Genomic DNA, 14687 nt, shown 5'->3' with positions numbered 1-14687 from the left:
AGGAAAACTACTTTTATGTAGCCCGCATTGAGGAACAGGAAGCTGTATTAGGAGTTCTTCATGTCGCTTTACAATTTTCTCATTGAGACTTTTAATCTAATTATAATATTTGACGAGTTAATTAATTAAGACTACTTATGAAATTAGAGCGAATGAAAAAAAAATATAGTTTGAGTATCTCCAAGCGACGGCAAGCAACATTACATTTGTTCTGTCCACCTACGTGGCACTCGCATATCTTTAACCTCTGGCTAAAGTTAGCTGAGGCACCCTGTATATGTGTGCGATCGGTAGCGGCTGTTGCATGATTTGAGGCACTAGAGAGTTTAGTAAGCCTGAGAGTATTGGAGGACGTGTACGTTATAATATTCACGACGTCGGCGACATACTGTGACGTTTACTGATCTCAACGCGATCAGTGATCGCGTGACACAATTTATTCGCACGATCCGCCTCTATACGAACTAGAAAGTGCGCTAAAAGAATGCCTTCGCGACAACTATGACGCTGCCTAGATCCGACACGTTTACCGCAAAATTGGAATACAATCTCTTCTGGGTTAAATGATTTTGACACCGGCGCTATATGCTTATAGCGTCTGCATCTGTTAAGGGCCCCCTCACCAGCTCTGACCATTTCGAAGCTTCAATTTCAAACCGAACGCCGTTTGCCCCTCTCCCCGCGGGCGCCTCACGTGCAAGTGCGCCTACTTACATGAAAATGCTGTGACGTCGCTCATAGTGGCACGTGACCTCGAGAATTATTCAAGGCGGCATCAGTTATTTGTTTAACCTGTTGTTTCAATAGACGAATTAAGTTTTAGAGAAATAATAAAACCTACAAGCCGAATGTCTGCGTCTCTTTCTTTTACTTCGTACCGTAGCAAGAGAGATGTACTACCGTTTTGTCGGCTTGTCTCCATGTCTTGCAGTCGCACGCGCAGAGGGCGAAACTATGTCATTTTCTACCGTTTTCCAACGCGCGCGAGCATGTTGTGTGGTCCGCTTGCGTCTGCCTCAGTGTTCGTGTGGCACTGACTTTTACCGTCAGTCAGATGGCATCGCGCACAGCGCACTAAATCGCGCGCTGCTCGAAACGAGACAAACGCAACAGCTCGCGCGCTAGACCGTCAGCGAAAGTGCGCCGTGCAGGGAAAAAAAAAAAAAAAAGAAGAAGGCGGGGCACGGAACGTATGCGTCACGCGATCCTCGAGCTCCGATATGGGAGAATACAAGGAAGGAATTTCGCTTGCGGAGGCTAGACGGGGGCAAGTGGAGAGAGTGTCGGCGTTGGCGGTGACGCTCGCCTCCCGAAATCATCGGTTCGCGGCACTGAAATATTTTTATCTAGGCTATTATTGAAGCAATCTTCAAAAAAACCTTGCGCTAGAACGCTCCCTAGAGGGCACGTAACAAGTTCTAGCGTATAAGTAAAATTTCCTATGTGGGCTGGTGAGGGGCCCTTTAAGAGTGACAGAAAAAAAGTAGAAAAGCAGGGAGGTTAACCAGAGGGTAGCGTTCTGTCGTGCGCCCGCGCTTGTGCATCTCGGATAAACAAACTCTATTAAAGATAAAGTTAGTTGTGATAATATCGATTGGTAGACTACATTCCTGTTATCACGAATAGGTTGGTTTTACGCTGAGCGCTGTGCGATAGGGAGAACGCAAATGAAGAATTGCGTCGCATTTAAAGTGCAAACCAAAATATAACCTGTCGGCAACAAACTTGTTCGGACTCTTCCTGTACAGAAAGCATACACTACCGGTGAACAGTGACGTATACGTGGCAGTAAAACCACCATCAGCGCTGTGTTTTCGGCGAGAAAAGCTTGACATCGACGTAAGCACATCGCATTGTGCGAGCAACAGGTTGTCTAAGAATAAGGTAAATATCTGCTATTTGCAAAATACTACGAAATAAAGTCTGCTGCATCAAATTACTAGGTGTAGCCTCCCAAAGCAACATGGGCTATTAGCGACGCCGTGTATGTATATAGGGGTGAGCTCCGGGTTGAGTTCTTTAACCTGGGATTGCATACATACGTGAGCCTAAAATCTAGGTAGGCAACCACTTTTTTGTGACCGCCGAGACCGGGAACAGAATGCAGGTCTTAATGCAAAGTGCAGAAATCATTCACGACGATTGCCGATGTAAGCGCATAGCCGAACGGACAGGAGAAGAGAAAGGAACATCAACTTATGCGCGCGCAATCGTAGGGGCACATTTGTAGCAGTAGTCTGGGTTGTTATACACACACAGGACCCCTCCGTGGTAGCTTAGCGGCTATGTCATTGTGCTGATGAGCACGAGCTCGCGTCGTCAAATCGCGGCCGCTCCGGTGGCATTTTGATGGGGCCGCATTGGGAGGGGGGGGGGGGGTGAGTAATGACTTAGCGGTAAATGCGAGAGAAATGTGCTAATCATTACTCGCACATCTTTGAGGTCCGGATCCACGATTTAAACGGCGTTCATCGCATCGCAAAGCGCTGTTCAGGAGCTCGCGTTGACGCTCGTCCTGCCCCTTTGAGGAGCGAAGTGAAACTCACGGTGGTCCGGAACAGACCGCCATCGGTTGTGCTACGTATACTGGGTGTTTCTACGAAGACTAATGTTTAAAATAGCTGTTTTTGAAATAAAAAGGACGGTTCTTTCGGAGACGGTTCCTTCGTCAGTGGTGGCGACCACGGGGTGACGGCGGATGCGCGGTAATTGGTCGTTAATTAACTACAATTAATTAATTATTTCAACATCTCTTGCTTGAGCGGGCTCATTGTGATTTGGAAATTGAAGTCAGCTATCTTTACAAGCGACATCAACTTTTGCATCTGGAAAAGTGCGGGCTCCCGCGGAACTACGGCACGACCAATTTCGGCTACCAGAAGTGCGCGAAACCGAAACCATGGGAGGCTGCAGCGAGGCCGCGCGGCTCTCGAGGAGACTTTCCGTTACGTCACCCAGCAGCGCGCAGCCAGCGTGCTGCGGCAGCGGGGAGCCGCGGCGCGCTGGTCTGCCCCTTCAGACACGCCGAACCAGTGTGAAGGCAGCGAAGAAGGCCTTCACAAGGATGGTTTGCTGGGCTAGTTGGCATATTCTCGAGGCGAGCGGCATGAAAAAAAGAAAGAAAGACTTATTACGAAGGGAAGTGCTGTGTCCTTGCCTTTGTAATTAGTCTGTTTTTCTTTTTCTTCAGACTGCTGATGTAAAAAGAAGACCTTGTTTTCAATTTGAATGTTTAGCGCTCTAGGACTATGTGCCCATTCCGTTTCAACTCCGGAGTTGCTGCTCCGCAACTATATATATATATATATATATATATATATATATATATATATATATATATATATATATATATAATATATATATATATATATATATATATATATATATATATATATATATATATATATATATATATATATATATATATATATATATATATATATATATATATGTGTGTGTGTGTGTGTGTGTGTGTGTGTGTGTGTGTGTGTGTGTGTGTGTGTGTGTGTGTGTGTGTGTGTGTGTGTGCATAGTTTGCAATAAAGAAACGTTTGCTCCTACTGCAGTTGGATGCAGCGTCAGTTTTTGGCTGTTTCTGGTTCAATATACCTGTTGCCTGTTGCGGTACCTTCTTTTACTCAGGTGTTCATATTTAATGTTAAAGGAAAGCATTAAACGAAAGCTCTAAGTCAGTTTATAATGGCACATTAAAGGGAAACAGTAGATCAGTTTATACTGTCAAAGTATTATTCTAGAACTGTATTTTCGGCAATATCGCGGGAAGAAGTTGATGTAGAGCCAAACCGAATATTTCGCCGAACTTCACTCGAGCTGGAATACGCCAGTGTGACGTCCATAAATAGTATTTCTCTTCTATTTAGGCCGTTGCGGTGTAGTAAACGTTCTCGAAATCTGTTAAGTTCAATTTTTGCTTCCTTTAAAACACAATGTAGTCGAACTTTACCGATACAACCTGACGAGGCCTGAGCAGACGACGCCAAAAATGCATGACGTCATCGCGTCATCCTGGGGCGGGAACTTAAAGATGGCGTCGCCACCTGGCTTTAGTTTTTGCCTCTTTTTGAATAAACTTCCTGTCGCGGTGAGAGTGGACCCATTTCGGTATTTTGGGACCATATAATTTCAATATCCAGGATTCATTTATTTCTCCAAGAGAAAAAGGCCGGGGACAAGAAGCTGCCTTGTAGCAGCTTGACCGGGTCCGGGGCCCCGTCAAGCTTAATACAACACACATTAATACAACACGATTAACATAACTTTCTCTTTAGTGTCCCGTTAACTAACCACATGCCGCAGAAAAACGTGAATGCCGGAAGCAGCAGCAGCAGTCGACGCGAGCGACCGACTTTGGCAGAAGCTGCTGAGGCTTTGGTGGCCGTTGGCCTCGACCAGTCACAGCGCGCAGGAAGGCAAGGGCCTGCGGCGCCGACCGGGGAGGGGCGGCAAAATCAGGAGAACGGGTATTCATCGTAAAGGCTCCTTGAGACGATAACTATTTGGGCAAGCGATTCTGACCCAAATGCCGCTATTTTTTTTGCGCGTTATTACTTATTGTGCAAAATTATTCTTTTGCGCCCCGCCTCACGTTGCTCGTGCACACGTCGGAAGTTGTACAGTAGATGACGCAGAGTGAGGGAAAATATGCATGGTTGCATTGGTTGCCACGAGGAACACCCCGTGTGCCGCCCGTCTGCGGCACGCTTTCTGATTCGCAAGAACCGCACCGTTTTATTACATCATAGTCTAGGCAAGCTCGCGCGCGCCTCTGGAAGAGCGGCGCCAAAGTCCGAGCCTCACCTGTCGAGAGCCGGGTCGTAGGCTTCGACCGAGTCCAGGTATCGGCTTCCGTTGTGTCCCCCGACGGCGTACAGCCTGCCCGCCAGCCGGGCGACGCCCACCCCGCCTCTGCTGGTGCTCATGGGTCGCACGCCCACCCACCGGTCCAGCTCGGCGTCGTACCGCTCCACCGAACTCAGAGGGAGGTTGTTGTCGAAGCCTCCTGCACGGGGAGGCAAGCTTCAGCCCTCCTGATCGAGGGGAGACCCCCTTCTAATATAGCAATCAATCGTGGGTTTCACAACAACGCAAGAGTATGCTAGGAAACCCCCAAACTTTGCTTCAGTGTGAGTTAATACGCCTGCGGGTCACTCGACACGATCAGTTAAAAGGAAGTGGTTGACGTTGTTTTTGGCACCAAACAAGTGCTCGTGGACAAGCACAATTAGTTAATTAATTAATAAAACAAGTACTCAATTAACTATATACATAATGCTATTTGTAAATTGTTAAATTAACAATCATAAGACTGTACAGCTTTATGTCCTCTCAAAGCGTTAAATTCACGAGGATACTTTTCTGGAGCTCCACCCTTGATTACGGGAACGTTTTCCACGGGAGTGGAAATATGTGTGCTGTACGGGCGATTTATTTAGTACACGTACAGGAAGGCGCGGCAGCAGCGATAGTCTGCCAGAGCACAAACGAGCTGTGTTTACCCGAACAGCCTCGAGCATCTATCTCACCCGTAGCGGCGCAATTCGCTTGTATAATTCTGCTTGTGTTCGGGCTCTGGCCGTGAAGCACAGGCGCATTGCGGTGAGTGTGCGAAATGAGTAGCTGTTGGTTCCCGCCCCCCTGCCGGCGAAACGGGTAGCGAAAGCCCATGATAGTTTTGTAGTATCCACGACATTCAGTGTCCAACCCTTGCGAGTGTGAAGCGGGCTTTTCTGCAGTATAACCATGCGTGAGGCGAAGCGAGGCGGATGAAAGCCGGAGTAAGGTAGCGATTTCGTTTCAGCCGGCATGAAGTGTGACAGAGGGAGTACATCCTGCTTTTGTAGCAGGCATTCGACGGAAATACCTGCCCAAGAAAACATTTAAAGAATATGCAGAAAAATTTTACAAATCCTCACGCAGTGCGATAACCGATGTTATGCGAAACATGTTGCAGGTGCCTATCTATCCAGTATTGCTTGGGATTCCGCAAACCGATACCAGATGAAGCAACGTGTTTATGTAAATTGAGTAGTTGTGTGCGCCGGTCGCGAGCGTACGTGTGTGGGACGACAGTTGCACGCAGGCGACTATGTCGAATAGGATCGTGTGAGAGCCGATCTATGCCAGCCGTTCGACGTGAGCTTACATGACGATTGTTGGGTTCCACTCAGGCAGTGGACGAGCGTAAGCGAAAGAAACACAGATTCTGACGTCACCAGCAACTACACCTTCTACAGTCTTGCCTACCGATGGGTATGTCGTGTGGTGTATGCCAAAGCGACGGTGTCATTTGTACTCCGACGAATAAAGGCTAACGCGTGCTTAACTTGGGCGATCGTGAAGTTGGTACAACGTCGCACAGCTTTTACGTAGCGTAAACTGCTACGAAGAAAGTGCCGAGGAAAGTGGCTGGTCCCGGAGATTGTGCAGTCTAACACGACACCTTAAAGCGAGAACTGTCGCAAAGAAAGGAGACGAAAAAGTGGCACGTGAGGAACGCGCCGAGTGTTTCGAAGAGCCTTTGGAACGAGAGAAGTATTCGCGTGATCGTGAGCCTACATACTGGTTGTCAAGAATGGCCGATGGTCATGCAGATCTGGATGTGAGACCAATAAGCATTTACTTTCGCGAATCTGTAAGGGAATGGTTCAATTGTATTAGCTGCAAGAACCGGAACAAGGCTGGTTTCTTAGGTTAGAAGGGCTGATGTATACGCCAGAGCTTTGATTGTTTCTCTCCTCAGCCCTTGCTGGGCTGGTATGATTGCGCAATGCATTTATGTGTGTGGATTGAGTAACGACATTAAAGAAAGAAAGAAAGGTCGTGGCCTTGTGGTGAGAGCACCGGGCTGCAGTGCTCCATGGCAGAGGTTCGATTACACCATCGGTCACAGATTATATTCTTTTTGTTAAAGAGAGGCAATACAGGACCCTATCTCCCTACCGTGAAGTGCCAAGCACGAGGCATAGAATGCTTCGCATTGAAAGAACAGAAGGCGGTTATGATGAAAGGGTCAAAGACATAGAGTCGTAGAAGATCCTCTAACTGCATGTAGCGTAACTGGCAGAAGGTTTAGTCCACACGACAAGCTCTTGCGTTCAACAATGCCGCCAAAAGTCTGTAAACGTCGAAAGGACAACGTTGAAGCAATGCCGTTTCGTCGCAGACGAAAGTGTGCAGTGTGCGGGAGGTTGAAAAAAAAGAACAACAGCATATTACTTCGAAGCTGAGCGTACAACTTGGAGGCGGTTAGTGTTACACGATAATGGCACGCAATCTAATGCATTTCTAAATCCAATGGAATTGAGAGATGCAGCTGCACGTGACAGCTACCATCGCGCGCCTCTAAACTGATGACAGCACACGCGTACTGCAGATACATTTTTTAATCAGTTTTTACTCAGCTCTCACGCTTAACAATATTTTAGAAGGTTGTGGTGCTGCGTTTCCCAAGCAGTTACAGGTCGTTACGTCACCGACAAGAGCCGCGTCCATAGTCTGCACACACCGCTGGTGCTGCATGTTAACCTTAAGATAGATAAGAAGCTGCTCATCATAGCTCCAGGAGTTTTGGGGGTGCGAAATGTTCCCAGGTTCGTTAATTAAAGTTGCAACGCGAAGTTCTTGGGCGTGAAACATTTCGTAGCAGGCAAATCGTGCATAGTTTCTCAGCCACCGCAAAGTTTGTTGTCATTCAAGATATATTTCACTTTAGACGACATCATGCCGTGGCCGATGCCCAACCGTTATCAGATTAACTAACTCAGTCGCGTCAAATTAAATGTTCGTGCATGAGGTGTACTCGCCTACAACGTAGATGAAGCCGTCGAGGGCGACGGCCCCTGCGCCCGCTCTGCGCTGAGTCATGCCGGCCACGTATGACCACTTGTTCAGATGCGGGTCGTATTTTTCGCAGGTGCTGAGCGATGTCTGTCCCACGTTGCCTCCTATGGCGTAGATGCAGTCCTGCGGGCGCGCATAAAATGACCCGTGCACGTTTCTCTATACATCAAATAAAAGATAAAATATGATAGCGTAAAATATTTCACAGTGTAAGATTTCATCGCGAAATTTCATTGTGAGAAAAGATGAATGGTATCGACGAGGGCGAAATGCAAAAATGCCCATGTCCCCTGCGTTAGGGGCACGTTAAAGATACCTCGGGATCAAAACTATTTCGGAGTCCCCCACTATACGGCCTGCCTCATAATCAAATCGTGGTTTTGATACGTAAAAGCGCAGAATTCAATTAAATTCAAATGTTGAATGAGTTGGACTGTGTGCAGGGCGACTTCCTGGCATGTCACTTGTCTAAATTCTGTGTCCACGTTTTCGCCACATCATGTCGCGTACTAAAAAAGCTCATCTACGTTTCTCGGAAACTAAATTTAGTGAATTAAAATGTATCGGTTTTATTTTCTTCGATTCGAGGTAGAGTTTTCACGATGCTGTACAGCAGCTTCGGGGATGAGACAAAATGCTCGAAATCTGTTGAGAAGTAACTCCAGGTTCGGGGACTTCCGCACAAGCACGACAGTGAAAGGGACGATATTAAATGCAGAGTGCCTTTAGTCGGTGTGACTCGCGTCTGGCTTCGCAAGACCTTTTTTCTTTTTCTTTTTTTAGAGCGCAGCTCCTAGGCGCCCGTTGCTGCGTTGAGCGTCGGCGTCCGTCGACGTAACCGAGCGAAGGAGCTCAACAAAGGATGAAAGAGCGAACGCGGAGCGCAGCGGAGGATGAAAGACCGCAGTAGCGAAGAGAGCGCGAGGAGGAAAACGGAGGTTATGACGAAATGGTAATAGGAAAAGCGTAGTGCCGCGCAAGAAGTGTTCTGCGGCCGGCAATGATCGCTACGAGGTGGCGCAGAGTAGCGCACGTCGTCTGTTCACCAGTGACGCCATCGATAAGGCATGCGGCGAGCGCGTCAACCGATACCATATATGGAAACAAAGCGCTGCATGAGCGGAGGTCTGTCTGCGGCAGCTGCTGTGAATCGCGCCCAAGTGTCACCCACGCACTGTCTCTCGCCATCTCCCGATTAGCGAGGCGGTCGAGCCACATTTCGCCCCGTTTGCAACGGGCCGTTTGGGGCACATTGTCGGCGCCAGCCAATATATCGCGAAATGAAAACACGTATAGAGCTGCGCTAAAATTTCGCTTTAGGGAGCATGGTAATCGTCGATGAAATTTTTGTTTGTCCTTCAGCTGGTGCTACCGGTCGGAACCTATGCGCCGAAACTTTGTGACATGCGCATGCGAAAACATGCGCCGTCTTGTGATCCCGGGATACCTTTCTGGACATCGTGAAATTCCGCCATACTGTCATCTTGTCAGCTCTGATTGGCCCAGAGGGCTGCTACGACGTCTCTGATTGGCTTAAAATGCCATAAATAGATTTTGCCGATTTCGAGATTAGCACACCCGGCCAGAAACGTTACGCGTCGTTGTGATGTCTTCCGACACCATTTTGGCTACGGGGAATATGAGTATTATAGCTACATTAGAAACGACTTTTACGTAACCGAAATCATATTTCACTCTGGCTAATTGACTCTGGCTAGTCAAATACAGAACCGTGTACGAGATCTGTCCCAAATTTGAATGAATTCGGGGGGTTTTACGTGCCAAAACCACGATTTATTTATGAGGCACGCCGTAGTGCGCGACACCAGACTAATTTTGACCAGCAGGGGGACCAGCAGCCGCATTCCGCCCCCATTGAAATGCGGCTGCCGCGGCCGGGATTTGATACCGCGACCTTGTGCTTAGCAGCGCAGCATCATAGCCGCTAAGCCACCGCGGTGGATGCCTAAAAGTCAATGCAGTGAGTAAGTGAACAAGTAGGAGAGGGTGTAGCGGCATCGCTCTGTAGCTCTCTCTACTCGAAAGTACCCGGTTGACCTTTAGTACGAGCCGGACTGCTGCATGACGCGGCAGAATGTTATGCGCGCACGTTTTGTGCAACTAGATTTTAATAGTTGTCGAATACAAGGTTGACGAACCAGACGGAACAAAAGATCAATATAAGTTTTCTTGTGAAATTGGGCAAGAATGGTGCATAAATGAATCAAATTGCAAAATGCCTATGGAAAGAGTGCCCTGAAGGAATGGAACTGTGTTCAAGTGGGTCCAGCATATTCCGGAAGGACGCGTGAAGGCCCCAAGAATGATGCAGGCCTGGGCGCTCCTCCATCTCGCGCGAAGATGAAAACATCGATTGTGTGCCTCATCTTGTGCTCAGTGACTGCCGAATGACTGTTAGGACGATAGCAGAAACACTCTGTTCGAGAAAGTCGTCCGTTCACCGAACTTCGACTGAGATTGTGGAACTTAAGAAGGTTTGCGCCAAGGTGGTGTGGAAACTGCTGACTTCTGAGCAAAAGTTGCGGCGAGGAGAATGCTGCATTGATTGGAAAACTTCAGATGGCAGCGATAAATTGTTGCAAAGGGTCGCCACCGGCGACGAAACCTAGGTTTGCGAATACGACATCGAGCTGAAGTCGAAGAGCAAGGATTGGAAAAAAGATGGATGCCCGACGGCTATGCAAAGCAGAAATCAAAGTCAGGTTGATCGTGTTTTTTGACTGCCATGAAATTCTGCACCACGAATTTGTGTTGTATACCTGAAGCTCAAACTGTCGGCCATGCAGCTTTCTACGCGGAGGTTCTGAAGCGTCCGAGAGATGGTGCTGCGACCAAATTTGTCGAAAGAAGGGCGCTGGATTCGGTTCCACAATGCGTATATATATATATATATATTCGTGAGTTTTTTAAATGCAATTTCATCACTATGATGAAAGACCCTCTTTATACTCGCCACATATCCTGCTGCGACATTTTTTTTTTAACTTCTAATGAGAACTGATGTGCCAGGGGTGCCATTTCGGGGATGTGACGACAGTTCAAAAGAAAACGACATCCCTGCTGAAGTGCCTGACAGAAGAGGACTTCCAAAGAAGTGGAACCAGTGCACAATTGCGTCTAGTGGAGAGTATCTTACAGTGGACCACATTGATGTGTCTGAAAGTTTGCGTAATAATGTTTTTTTTTACGTACTGCACGAACTTTTGGGACATGCCTTAATTGTATACAGATATGGAAAAAAAAGCACCATCTCTTTTTCTGCATTCGGTAGGAAACATTTTCTTTTTTTTTTTTCCGAATCTCGATCCTAGGTCAGATAACATCGCACACCCACCCTAAACTTCATCGGCTTCTTTGAGCTGTGCGTCCATATCAATTTACCCCTATCATTACTGTCGTCCACCGCCATCGTTTCTTCACGGACTGTGCAAGCAAAGAATGATTTGCATTTCTCACGAGTAGCAGTGGAAGACTCACGATGACTCCGATTGTTCCTAAATAGCTACGTACATGTGCGCATAAGACTAAGACGTGCAACCTCTAATCGATGCGAGCCGAGTGAAGACGATGCTAACCTTAAGGACAGCGACGGCAACTCCTCCTCGCGGGGACTTCATGGGAGCGACCACTGTCCACGTGTCCGTCTGACTGTCGTAACGCTCGACCGTGTTGAAGTAGGACGTGTCGTCCATGCCGCCTATGGCATACAGCGGCCCGCTCAGCTCGCACAGTCCTAGACCTCGCCTGCGACAACCAGAAATGAGCGCGCTGTAGTGTGTATACTTGAATGGGTCGGAAGTCTTCTGTACTACGCACAATTTATGAGAAAAACGGAGATGACAAAAAAAAAATGGGGGGGGGGGGGATGAATAGTGCGTCTGTCCTTACAGCTTATACTACTTTATGAATATCTGAAGCGTATACGGTAAAAAAAAGGATTTTTTTTAAGGTTTTGTGTTTCGGGACGGATATGACATGCTCTTGCGTAGTAATTTTGACAGTTTTCGAAAAAGCATGTTCTTTTTATTTTTTCCGTCAAGTGTAACTACATTTGGCACTATGCTTTTTACAGACAACCTTCACACAAGTCTCGAAGTCGAGGGAGACACCATATGCATGGTGCATATACACCATATCTACGGTGCAAAGACGCCATATGTGTGGCGTGTTTGCAAGCCGGCTGGCCGAAGCAGTAAATAACCACGCATTTGTATTAGCGCACGCTAAAACTCCACGCTCTTCCAAATTGTTGGGGAACTAACTTTATCGTGCGATGGAGAAGCGCTGCTAAAACGGATACTTAGGAGGAACACAGGACAAATCGCTTGTGTGAAACTCTGTCTAGGGAACAGCGATCAAGCTTACCTGGCGACGCTCATGGGACACATCAACTTCCAGCAGTTAGTTTCAGGGTCGAATACTTCGGCGCTGGCAAGGTGGTGCTTGTCGTCGCTTCCACCCACGGCATAGAGCTTTCCTGTGCAAGTACGATGGTTAAGGTATGCATCGCATTTCGCGCTTCGCGAGAACAAATTGTCGCACGTGCAGACGAGCTAACTAAAGCGCCGATTACCGTCCACCGACGCGACCCCGACGTGTCGCCTCCGGGTCGACATGTCAGCCGCCTTGAGCCACTTGTTGCCCGCTATGCTGTAGAATTCCGTGGACGATGACGGCTCCCCGCTGGCGTCTCGGCCCCCGACACAGAATATGGTCCCTGGGAAACAAGTACACGCGTGTCTTTCCTATAGCGTGGCAACAGAAAACCTCTGCATTTTATTTTTGCATTTGATTTCGTAACTTGTTGACAGATGTGCCGTTTCTTGTGCTCTCATAACCTTCTCGACATGAGCGCACGAGACATTTATCATGGAAATACGGCACGCAGGTGTACTTTCATGTAGCATGTCTGTGCTTTCTTTCTCTCTACGCTCTTATTTCTATTTTTCTTCCTCTCGTTAACCATTACCCACCGTATGGTAAACCAGAAGCATCTCTTCTGGTTAACCTCCCTGTATTTGCGACCTCGTTTCCTTCCCCCTCTATTGTGCTAGTGTTGGCGATTTCGTGTCATATTTCCTTCCTTCAATACTTTTTTTTGTGTGTGTATGTGTGAATCTGTGCATCCCTCCTTTTGTTCCTCGCCGTTTTCAGCCTTGCTTCAGCAGCTAAGGTTTTGCTGACTACTTGTAAACTGCCACAAACTGTTAGGGAGGTTTTTGGCGCCCGATGATGAAAACCGAAAGTGATAGGAAAGGTTAGCTTGTGCGCCATTGTAACCAATTTATCTGCCACCGATTTTTTCTGTTATAACAATGGGACTGGTATCCGCAGACGGGAGACATCACGGCCAGTTGAAAGGCAACAGCAAATCTTTAATCTTAAATCTGCTTGAATTAGGAAAAGGATGTCGTTCGAACTTATTGAGATTACTTTCTTACGGTAAACTGTCCATCGATCTCACGCAGTATTTATCCCCATCGTCTACAAGCGCTACGCGGCATCACCAAACACAGTTTCTAATCCGGTGTTATACCAAAAGTAATATTTATCAGTTTCCTCTTTTTCTGCGTTCTGTGTCCGATTGGACAAACCTAACGGAATCGTATGACGCACTCTATGAATAGACGTTGGTCACCTTTGTTTCATTCTTTTTTTTTTCTCATACTACCATGTTGTCTTTGTAATACAGATATTGTATTATTTGTGTTGCCCATCCTGCATGGGCCACATTGGTCTGCAGTACGTAATAAATAAAGATAAAAGTAAATAACGCGGTATATATGTCTTCGAGATTTCCTAAATGATATCGGGAATCATCTCTTCGAAAATAGAACTCGCTTAGCGGTCCCCTGTGCAGCCCTCGAGTTGGGGTACACCGCCCAGCGCATTCGTTCCAAACGATAAAGCTCGCTGCCTTTACACCCTAGTCTGCTCCTCAGTTTCAATTTTAGTTTATTATCCATTCATCAAACAATGATTATGTACAGATGATATTCAGACGAGTGTCTCGACGTCTACGACTGCAACGGGACCCTCGGGAGGGGCCCTCCTAATATGTTAAACCGCAATGAGCCCCATTATGACGAAACATAAAGTGCCAGCAACGTGAAGCGTCTTTGCCGCATTGCCTGGTGGAGTTAGACTCGGAAAGGGACAGCCTTGTCGCGTGGTTTTTTGCTTGCTATATATGTGATGACGTGGATGCTACCAAAGAGCCGACTTATAAGCTCTGCGATGATGCCCGAAAGACAGGGCGCGGGTATGTACATCTCATCTGGCGAGCATCCCACCTTAATTCTGCCGACACGAGGCTACCCTGTTTTGTCTACCAGGGTATAGGTGTCGCCTTTATGTGAAGTAGTTTGCTTTTGGCATTGGCATGGCCGACAGCGCTATGTGTAACCCTTGAACGTGTTCCGTGTGGCTGCACTCGCTACAGTGTACGGACACGATTGTTCGGGACTGCGCTAGCTCTCGTTGATTACAGACCGTGGTCAAAACAAGTAATTCTAGAATGCCGGCCTCGTAAGGCGTCGCCGCAGAGGGCGACGAAGGCACTGTCGCAATATTTAAGGACAACGAACCCGCGTGAACGACTTTAGCCTTACCTACGGTGTTCAACATCCTGCACGGGATCCTGTGCGGCGATAGTGACCAGCTGTACTCGTATGCCTGTGCTCTATGTCCTCTTATTATGCTATTATCGTTCTACCTCCCCATTACCAGCCCTCTGGCATAGACAGGGTCGCAAACCATTCTCTATTGTGGTTAACCTTCCTGCCCTTTTCCTTCTGTCGTCTTCC

At 47.5% G+C, this 14687-nt stretch overlaps 1 protein-coding gene across 4 annotated transcripts in view; it reads right to left on the bottom strand.

Annotated features, from left to right (window-relative positions):
- LOC142579449 (kelch-like protein 8) overlaps window positions 1-14687 on the bottom strand; it is a 169384-nt gene that overhangs the window by 5097 nt on the left and 149600 nt on the right. For all 4 annotated transcript variants that reach the window (XM_075689619.1, XM_075689621.1, XM_075689620.1 and 1 more), the window contains 5 exons: window positions 12455-12598; window positions 12247-12358; window positions 11457-11625; window positions 7824-7983; window positions 4819-5020 (listed from right to left, as the gene is read on the bottom strand). In XM_075689619.1, coding sequence (XP_075545734.1) covers window positions 4819-5020; window positions 7824-7983; window positions 11457-11625; window positions 12247-12358; window positions 12455-12598 — 787 coding nt within the window. The remainder of the gene's footprint in view (window positions 1-4818; window positions 5021-7823; window positions 7984-11456; window positions 11626-12246; window positions 12359-12454; window positions 12599-14687) is intronic.

Source organism: Dermacentor variabilis, chromosome 4 (genome assembly GCF_050947875.1).
Source record: "Dermacentor variabilis isolate Ectoservices chromosome 4, ASM5094787v1, whole genome shotgun sequence".
Taxonomy (NCBI): Eukaryota; Metazoa; Arthropoda; class Arachnida; order Ixodida; family Ixodidae; genus Dermacentor; species Dermacentor variabilis.
Note: the sequence above shows the minus strand (reverse complement) of the source record. Positions and strands in the feature narration are given on the sequence as shown.